A 9,850-nucleotide genomic window follows, 5' to 3' on the forward strand; every position below is an offset into this window, starting at 1 on the left:
TGGTTTGGTTTTTTATTTGTTTGGTTTTTAATTACAGCTAAAGTGTGTTTGCAGAGGCACTTCTGATTTTCAATAGTTTTCATCTGAAAGGATTTTTGTTCCAGGCCGCTGCTAATGAATTCATAGATTGATAGTTACCGTCCTGCGATGCAGGAGAAATTAGCTCGAGTCCCTTTTCTGCCAGACTTTGAAAGCAGTTAACCATTGAGGAAAGAAACACATACACGTTACTTGACAAACTGCATTTCATATAAATCCTTGGGCAGTTTTGTTTTTATTCTAGAGTGAAGCAATTTCAGATCTCAAAAATAGATACAAGTAGGAATTGTTGCCCTCAAGTCAGCTCCTCTCATGTATCAGACTAATCTCAGTCTAAATATAAAGCAGAGAGGTAGATCTAGTATTTGCTTGTAGTCAGAGCTCAGAGAATCTGAGGAGCAAAGATGTATTTCTAAAGAACAAAAAGATGCCCAACTCTCTAAAAAATGTAGTGGGGAAAAGGTGGGTTTCTGTATTGGCTTCTTTTGCAATATGGGTGTGACGGCAGTACCCTTCCCGACTATATGGCACCCTAGACATTTTTAGAAGAGCTGTATTTTCTGCTTGAAAAGTAGAGCTCAACATTCACCGGCAGAGCTCTTGCGGTGGCAGTCAGTCACATTCAGAAATGATTCAGAGCTTACGAATCACTTGGTTTCTCTCTCCTCTGGAGCTTTGAATGTGACAACTTGGTAACTTCCTTTTCTCTTCCTGTTTCCCTCAGCCTTGTAAAGCCTTTGCGACACTATACAGTCTTCCTCTCTGAGGACTCTTCTGATGATGAATTTCAGCAGGAAGAGGATCCTGTCTCTGGCTTCTCTGAAAACTTTTTCTTCTCTGCTCCTTTTGAATGGTCTATCCTTTATTCTTTCATTGTATTAATTCAGACTTCGAACAATGGTTTTTGCATTGGTCAGGGTGCCTGCTGCTATACTTGGAATTTTGGAAATGCTCCTGCAGTCTCTGTACGGCGCTTGATGAATGTTCAGCATTTCTCCTGCTTGTTTGTCTTGATATTTAGCAGCATGCAAAAGCATACTCCTGCATGAAACACTCTGCAGCAATACACAGCTTATGGTTTTACATCGACTCGAGCTCTGTGGGATGTAACCCTTCCACTTGCCCTTTCTTCCAATGTGCTGCTCATGTTCCTGTCCAAACCTTCTGCCGTTCTTCCTTGTGCAGTGCTAGCTGTGCTTTTTGGATTGTCCTGTGAGCCTTATTTCAGTGCAGTTATTGGCTTTTTCTAGTTTCACTTGCTTGATCCCAGCTTCTCTGTTCCGTCGAGTACCACATCCTCAGTGACTATAGAGAATCGCCATGCAGATGTCCTCCAAGGGTTTATGAGTACAATCTGACCTAAAATTATACAAGAAACAGGAAGCAGTTTGTTGGGTTTACTCACTGTGTTATTTGTATCCAACTTTTTAATTTGTAAATTGTTGTAAATTCCCAAACCTCTGTAACTTAGTCTTGCCTAGTTTTGAAACATGGTGCTGAGCAGCTTGGCCATATTGCAACTACCACTCTGTGAGAACTCTACGTTTAAGCACTGGCTGCAGGATTCTGCCACCTACCCAAGGTACCCGTGTTAGGGGAATGAGTGTTGCCTGTCAGCTCCCGTTTACCTGGCCAGTCTTCCCAGGGGCCTGAGTGTATCTTTCTGAGATGAGAGTAACACTGTCATGTGGAGGGTGCACACTGATTCAGCTGTACTAAAGTCCCTCTTACTGCATATTTGAACATACCAACCCCGGAGGGCAGTCTGGAGCTAAGGCCTCACTGAATGTCATCCAGAGGATTTGATCTTTCCTAACCTCACCTGCTTGAGGATTTCTAGGGGGAGAAAGGGAGATAAATTGCACAGAATTACACTCATTCTTTTAACAAATGCAGTTCCTGGCTTGACCAGAACCTGTAGGAAGAGGTGCCAGGGTACTGTGAGCTGCTGCTTCAGAAATCTGCGTGATGCCAGATCCGGGTGGTTCTGGGTACTGGGAGATGGATGCCTGGTCACACCTGAGCAACTGGAGCCTGCCGGATGCAGTTGTGTTAGACCAGGCTGGAGAAAGAGGCTGCCAGTTTGATAGTGGAGTCTCCAATTGCTAAAATTCATTGTGTGATGCAGAAGGCAGGTTCAGACACTGACAGGGAAGGGACATGACTGCAGGCAGTTGGGCATGGGGAGAGAGACATATAGGTTCAGTAGCAAAGGGCCAGAAAAATGTTCCCACACTCGTGTTTGGGGTGGAGGAGGCCAGGCCACTAAAATGGTTTGTTTGCAGAATATTCCTCAGGGGGTTTTGTGCAGTGTGATCTAATGCTTAGCAGATGAGCACATACTGTGTGAGACACTAAAGATACGACCGAGATTTGCAAGATTACCCTCTTCCTAAGGACATGTACCATCAGCTGTCTGTCTTGTACTTGCATTGTTACATTCTTGTGCTGGTAGCTGAATGCCTGCTATTTATGTGTTGATGAATGAAGTAAGATGGGCTGTTTATAAATTTGCATGATATAGATGTATTATAATAAAATACAGAAAGAGGAGGAGGGTTCTTCCATAGTATCTGTTTTTGCAGGTCTCACAAATATTTTCTTTTAATTGAAACCTTGTTTAAATGCCACAGTAAAACTGGCTGCCAGTCAAATGCCAATCACCACAGATATGTATGGCACTTCTTCTCATTAATTGGATGCGCATTATGCTGCTGTTCTCTGTACACAGAACCAATATGCAAATCTGCTGGTGTTCATTTTTTTGCTGAGGTATGTGCAAGAAAAGCATCCTGCTAACTCGGCCTTGGCTGTAAATGTAAAATAGGTGTCTCCATAATGGATTGTGTTGTTTCTTGATAAGATGACACCAGTGTAATCATTGGAACTCTGCACAGTGTTCCCAATTATTGCAGGAAAACACTGAATTATGTTCTGTGCTGAGTTAGCTTGAAGCAAGAGAATGTAAGTGCCTGCAAAACACAGGGCACTTTGCAGTGCACTTGCTCTGACTTCTTGTGTAAAAGGACTGAGCACAGTAGCAGTGGTCTGCATGAGGGGGAGGGCCAGATTGTCAAAATAGAGAGCTAGCGTCCAGCTATTCCTGCTCCGAGAGAGTTCCCTCATCAGCCTGTCTGTAACTGCATGATCACAGCTTTCCTCCGAGTACTTCCCACTTACATCTTCTTCCTTTCTGAAAACCCCTCGAGTGCCAAGTCATCTTTGTTTGTCCTTCTGCTCTTGGTCACTTTGCTCACACACCTGCTGTTCACAAGGCAATGTAAGCTGTATTTTGCTACCCAAAAGCTTTTTGTAAAGCCATCCAACTCCTTAGTAAATACTTGTTTAAAAAAAAATTTAGAAAGACAGTCATTTGCCACATGATTTTTGTTTCTCTCCTAGGCCTCAGCCGTACCGGGCCCTGAAAGAATCTGATAGTGCTGATGGGGAAGAGGCGGTAAGTCCAGAAAAATCAAAAGAGCCTCTGCCTCCAAGCCCTCTGCTGTCAAGCAAGGCCACAGAAATCAACCTCCTTGAAGACATTTTCCCTAACCTAGAAGTAGAAACACAGCCTCAGCCTCTCAGCCAAGCTAAGAGCCTGGAAGACCTGCGGACACCCAAAGAAGAGGGAGATCAGCGGTGCACATTTGATTACCAGGTTTGGACAGGGTTTCATGTATTGGGGAGTTTTGCACAGAACTAGGGCGGGCTGGCTTCCATTATTCTCTGAGGAACATTTTCATATTATTAGGTAGATGCATCCATTTCCCAGCCATTTGTTCATGTGTTTCAAAGTTCATTTCTGAATTAAGAAATTATTGGAATGGGACTCAGTTATAAGACAGTAACTTTTTCCACTAAACCTCCAGCCTTCTAAAGGAGGAAATATTTGCCCTATTTCTCAGAATCTGGTTGTCCATTGGCTATCACACAGAGTTATCTGAGAAGCTGACGCTCAGCACTGAGAATGAATATCTGGGAATTTTCAGGTCCCCTCCAAACTGCATGTTCTTTAAATGATCTTCTTTTAATCCGGCCAGTTTGGTCTAGGCATCATTTGAACAATCTAGATTGCAGAAGAGAGATTCTTTATGAAGAATTTCACTGACTATATGCAGCTTAGAAAGTGCCAAACTAAATCAGACTCTGAGATCTTCATGTGACATGAAGGAAAATAATGTCATTTCTACCTTATAGTAATATTTAATTTAGTGTTATCTCCAGATATTTCATTCGATAACTTTTTCCATACAGCAGTTAAGGCTTCTCAATTTCTGTACCTTAGATAGAGGTACGTGCTCCTTACTTGGCTAACAACAGATGCCACAGTATGTCACAGCTGAAAACTCATTAGAGGCAGAGCTGGCATTAAAACTGCAGAGTCCTGCTTCTGATTTCCTGTATGTCCGTCTAGGCTGCATGCTGTTGTCCCTCTCCAGTGTTCACAGTCTGTGGACAGATCCTCTTCCACTCATAGCTCAGCAGCCTGTCTTCACTTTATGTTCTATGTTGTGAGGAGATCAGTAAAAGTTAACATTTTTTTTTTTTATGCTTTCTTGCAGAGAATGGATCTTGGTGTATCTGAGAGGAACAGGATTGTGCCAACCATGAAGCTGTCTCACCCTTATAACAAGCTGTGGAGTATGGGTCATGATGATATGGCTATTCCTACCAAGTATTCCCAAAGCTCACCGGAAAGGCCCTTGACTGCACTTGGTAACATGCCACCAATCACAAGGAGACCCCGGAGCAGAGACAGCGTTCTGGCTCCTGCTGAAAAGGATGAATCAAATCCTGCCATTCAAGGGAACATCACCATTCCTAGGCCACAGGGAAGAAAGACTCCTGAACTGGGGATAGTGCCACCACCACCAGCACCCAGGGCTTCCAAGCATCAGACTCCAGCTGGGCCAACAGAAAGTCTCACCACCCATGCTACAGGACGTAGCCATTTGGTTTCAGATCTTATCCCAGAGCCCTTTGGAGTTGGTAGTGTGTCCTTAGACCCTGAAATCCAGCAGTCTATAAATTATTCCTCTCATCCGTCTCAGCTTTTGTCCAGTGCTACCAGCACTGCTGAGATGCTCCAACCTGTCAAGGTGAAGACAGACAATACAGGTAATGAAAGCGACTACCTTCTTAATCTCCTGGATCCATTAAAAACAGCCAGCTGGCAAAGCAGTGGCCCACAGCAAGGTCCCCGCAGGCTGCAAAGCTCAGCCACTCCACCTTCTGCAGCTAGCTTTGTCTCAGTGGCAAGTGACTTTGTGCCTCCTCCAGCCGCACCATTTGTCCAACCACTTGGTTATCCTTCCCCAGCACGACCACCTTTTTTACAGCCGTCTCCTAATCCATTTACACAAACAGTGCCAGGAGCCCTTTCAGTGTCTCTAGTTAGACCCCCAAGGGGCTCTTTCACCCCCTCTTTAGGTCACGCTTATAGCTCTAGCTTCATAACACCCAATTCTAGCTTCTACCCACCACAAAGACCTCAACCAAACATTTCAACACTATCCATGCCAAACTTGTTTAGCCAGGCTCCAGGTGTGCCACCAGCTAGCTCCTTATTGCTGCAGAGCCACAGCCCTTCTCCAACAAGCTCTCTACAGCCAGCATGTTTAAGCGGTCCTTCTAAAACCAGAACATTACAAGTGGGCCAGTCCAGCTCAAAGGTAGATCCCAAACAAGCACTAGCTCTCCTGTCTAATGAACCCCCTTTGATCCCTTCCAGGCCAGCTAAGGGCTTAGAGTCAGTGTTACTATCCTCAAAATCTGAGGAGACAAAAGATCCATTTGAAGATTTGTTAAAAAAGACAAAGCAAGACGTGTCGTCCACACCAGGTAAGGTTGAACAGCTCAGAAAGCGATGGGAAACCTTTGAGTAATACTCCCAATGGCCTTTTGATGTCCCTTTGGAATTGACTGAGGGTTTTTTTTGTTTTTTTGAGCCAGCATAAAACCAAGCATTTCTTTTATGGAAAGCTGAGCCAGGATAGCTGCAGGACCATCACCGTGCTGCCATTCACATGAGTGCTTTTTGCCCAGAGTTCAGAATCCCCCCATTGTCCTGGTCCCTGCAACTGCTTCCTCACTCTCCACCACTGAAAACCCCTGTGACTCTTGCACTGACCAAAGCATGAGGGTAGTTGGGTTTGGGGTTTAGGTTTCGTTTCGTTTCGTTTTCCACACATAGCTTTTCAGACAATACTACTGATGCAGAAGTTACTCCTTCCCTTGTATTTTCAGTCCTTAGCGCAGCCGGGAGCATGACACGGCACGTTGTACTAGTGTTTTCTTCCTGCCTGTGTGAATGGTGTTCAGTTTTTCTTGCATTACACATATAGCTATAAAGTTTTGCTTTCACATGTAAAGTGCAGCAAACAAACCCAGACTTGTGGGCTGCGCTGAATTAACCCATTGGGCTCTGAGTTTGTCCTGTCTTGAAATACAGACGTTCATGTAGGTTATACTATTGGATGAGCTTTTGTTGCGGATTTTTGATTTCTCCCCCAGTGTACTGGCACTGAGAGGTAATAGGGATCTCTCTGGTGCAGAATTGTCCTAACTCCTTGTTGCAACAAAACCATAGCACAGAGCAGTTGCTCAGGGTTCGGTCCTGCATCTCTGTTGGGAAACTGGAAACACCAGCAATTGATTTTCTTCTTTGGGTTTTTGTTTGTTTGTTTGTTTGTTTGTTTGTTTGTTTGTTTGTTTGTTTGTTTGTTTGTTTGTTTGTTTGTTTGTTTGTTTGTTTGTTTGTTTGTTTGTTTGTTTGTTTGTTTGTTTGTTTGTTTGTTTGTTTGTTTGTTTGTTTGTTTGTTTGTTTGTTTGTTTGTTTGTTTGTTTGTTTGTTTGTTTGTTTGTTTGTTTGTTTGTTTGTTTGTTTGTTTGTTTGTTTGTTTGTTTGTTTGTTTGTTTGTTTGTTTGTTTGTTTGTTTGTTTGTTTGTTTGTTTGTTTGTTTGTTTGTTTGTTTGTTTGTTTGTTTGTTTGTTTGTTTGTTTGTTTGTTTGTTTGTTTGTTTGTTTGTTTGTTTTTGTTAAATACATCAGAAAATAGAGGCCATAAAGAGTATCCTAGTTCTTACATATGTGTATGTTAATATTATATATAAATATTATAGATGGCAGTATATGAATGGGATGTAACAATATCTTGATTATTAAAAACAAAAAAAGAGAAAAAAATTGGGGTATAAAAGTTCCCAGGTCATGAGTTCGTCAAATGCCAGTGTGCTGACAAGATGGCCTGAGTGCAGATAGATTAAAGCTGCAGTGCTTGTCTGTACAGGCAGAAACCAGACGCCAGGTTGAGCTGCGTAAGTGCTGCAATGCTGGGAGGCCAATGCGTGACAGCTGCCTGTCACTGCTGGACTTCAGAAGTGCTAATTGCTGCCTTGAAGGAACTGGGATGTCATTCTGGTCTGCAAGGCGCTCGGCTCCTTCAGCCTGTCTGAAAAACCACAATCTTTATCCCGTTTTTGATGAGAACCGTTTGCTGGTATAACAAGACATTAACTGGACCATGACATGGACTGTGAGGTCATGAAGTACAAAACTGCAATGAAAAGGTTAAAGGGTACGTTCAGTCTGATTTTCTAAGACACTTGTCTGTGGCAATAGTATTCTCAAGAAATTGCATCTTAATCTTAGCATCCCTTATAAAACCTGCTGTCTTTGCAGTGATCATTCTTGTTTTACTTAAGTGGTGCTTTTTTGCTTTGTTTTGTATTTGGGCACAATCTGATGTAAAACATGTTACTCTAGAAGAGGTAATCACATCACCATTAAGCCTTTGATAAAGGAAATCATTTTGGACACATGGGGAAATTCTTGTAAAGCTTTATCTGATTTCCAATGTATCTATTTTATTCATATAATCTTGGAAATTTTCTTACTCTAGTGTATGAAAATGGCTGTCTATGCGTTTGAGTCTGTGCAATACAAAAGAAAAATGCTCTCAGTATCTGAAATGCCGACAGTTTGGGAAAGACCACAGTATTACATTGATATTCTATTTCTGTAAAGTACTGTTACTCTGACAAGCCATTCAGTTGGATTTGTATTTTCTTTTTGTGTTGGAAGACAGATGGTTTTAGTATTGCATAGTAAAATATTTAAAGTCTAAGATAATAGCTCCATTTTATTTTATACAGTTCAGAATATGAACCTTATATATAAATTCATTACATATGAATTTCAGATCTCCTTTGCTATGAGCTAGATGATGAAACTTTCTCAATTATGGTGGATATGTACAGGCACCAGAAAGTTCTGCATACGGCATGCCATTTGAATTTCACGTACTCTTTTTTTAAAGTTGTTAATGTCACATGCTGATTATATAGTGAGTAGGCCTATTACACATGCTTAACTAAATAGCAAAACGCTCAGGTAATTCTGTATGCCTGCAAATCATTTTCCATCTCTGATTATTTTACTCTGCCCATATTATGGAATATTTTATGCAGTTTCTTTTTAGACAAACAAGCACTCTTGGATTTTTCTTTTTAAGGCACTGAAAAGTGTTAACACTTAACACAAATGGCATTAATCACCCTTCACTTTATTTCGAAGGGGGAAGGTTGAACACACCTCTTGAGATCCAGGAGCACGAGGCAGCACTCGCCTGGACTTTGTGACCTTCCTCACTTCTTGAATAGAATTTGCAAGCAGGAGACTGTTTGACGTGCTTCTCATAATAAAGGAATCAAACTATCCCTAGGGCAGTATTTAGTTTTTTGTCTTATTTAAACTCAGGAATTCCTAACATGATTCATTCCTAATAGTGCCAGATGTAAACAAGTGTGCTTGTCTTGAGACTAAGCTCGGATATAAAACCTTTCTTTTTCTGATGTAGAAGTATTTTTGATGTTTTTACTAATCTAGTATGAGAAGCGTTCCTTTTACTTCTTGTCTGATATTATTCATCAATGACTTTATATACAGCTTTGTACATTTTCCTGTACTCGCTGTACTTGTTTGCTTGTTGTACCAAATAAGCACTTTGCTTATTTACAGATGCTTTCTTCCATTAGAAATAACTTTTATTTAAAGGAAAAAAAAAACCAACCTCTTTTAAGTTTCTGATGCATCTGATGCTGTACAGATGGTAAAACCATTTTTGTATCTTGTTCACTCATTAGGTTAGAAACATTTTAGACACTGGAATTGGAAGCTGCTGAGACACACAAGAATTTTGTTGCTGAAGACCTTTCTCTCATTACCTTACATACACATGTTAATTATGAGAGGCTTGTGATTTCTCTGCACATGCTAGGGATTTTTTTCCTAACCTGCAATGAATGGTCTGAACTGCTTAAATATTCCCCCCATCCTTTTTTTATGTGTGTGGAAAAAATCAAGCAGGAGATTGACATCTGGCCAGTTTTCTTTCTGATTAGGAGGTGGTTAGAGCCTGTCAGTAACAAATGACTGCAGTAGTTCAGGGGAAATTAATATCCCTTTAACCAACCGTAGGAAACCACCGATTCAATGACACATTTCTTTTGTTAAATAGGAATGTTTCACGCACTGTCTTCAAAAGAGCATGTAAGTAAATGATAGCTGACCGCTTCCTAAACTCTGTCCATTTGCACTGCGGGATTTATTCTAGTCTACTTGTAATATTTTTTTAATGTGTTTTGCTCCGTGTACACTTACCATACAGGCTTTATGATCAAACTGATTTTTCCAACATCAGCAGATTAAATTGGTTAGTACTGAACAAGAAGCCTGTCAGCTGCTGCTTCTCACAACATCCAGGTTTGGAAAAATCTTTTTTTTTTTTTTTTTTTTTTTTTTTTTTTTTCTA

At 41.3% G+C, this 9,850-nt stretch overlaps 1 protein-coding gene across 1 annotated transcript in view; it reads left to right on the forward strand.

Annotated features, from left to right (window-relative positions):
- DENND1A (DENN domain containing 1A) overlaps positions 1 to 6,723 on the forward strand; it is a 225,181-nt gene extending 218,458 nt beyond the window's left edge. Inside the window, exons 22-24 of the mRNA XM_009280582.2 lie at positions 764 to 892; positions 3,442 to 3,697; positions 4,602 to 6,723. Coding sequence (XP_009278857.1) covers positions 764 to 892; positions 3,442 to 3,697; positions 4,602 to 5,924 — 1,708 coding nt within the window. The 3' untranslated portion in view covers positions 5,925 to 6,723. The remainder of the gene's footprint in view (positions 1 to 763; positions 893 to 3,441; positions 3,698 to 4,601) is intronic.
- Positions 6,724 to 9,850: the final 3,127 nt, after the last annotated feature.

This window comes from Aptenodytes forsteri, unplaced genomic scaffold, assembly GCF_000699145.1.
Source record: "Aptenodytes forsteri isolate BGI_AS27 unplaced genomic scaffold, ASM69914v1 Scaffold68, whole genome shotgun sequence".
NCBI lineage: Eukaryota > Metazoa > Chordata > Aves > Sphenisciformes > Spheniscidae > Aptenodytes > Aptenodytes forsteri.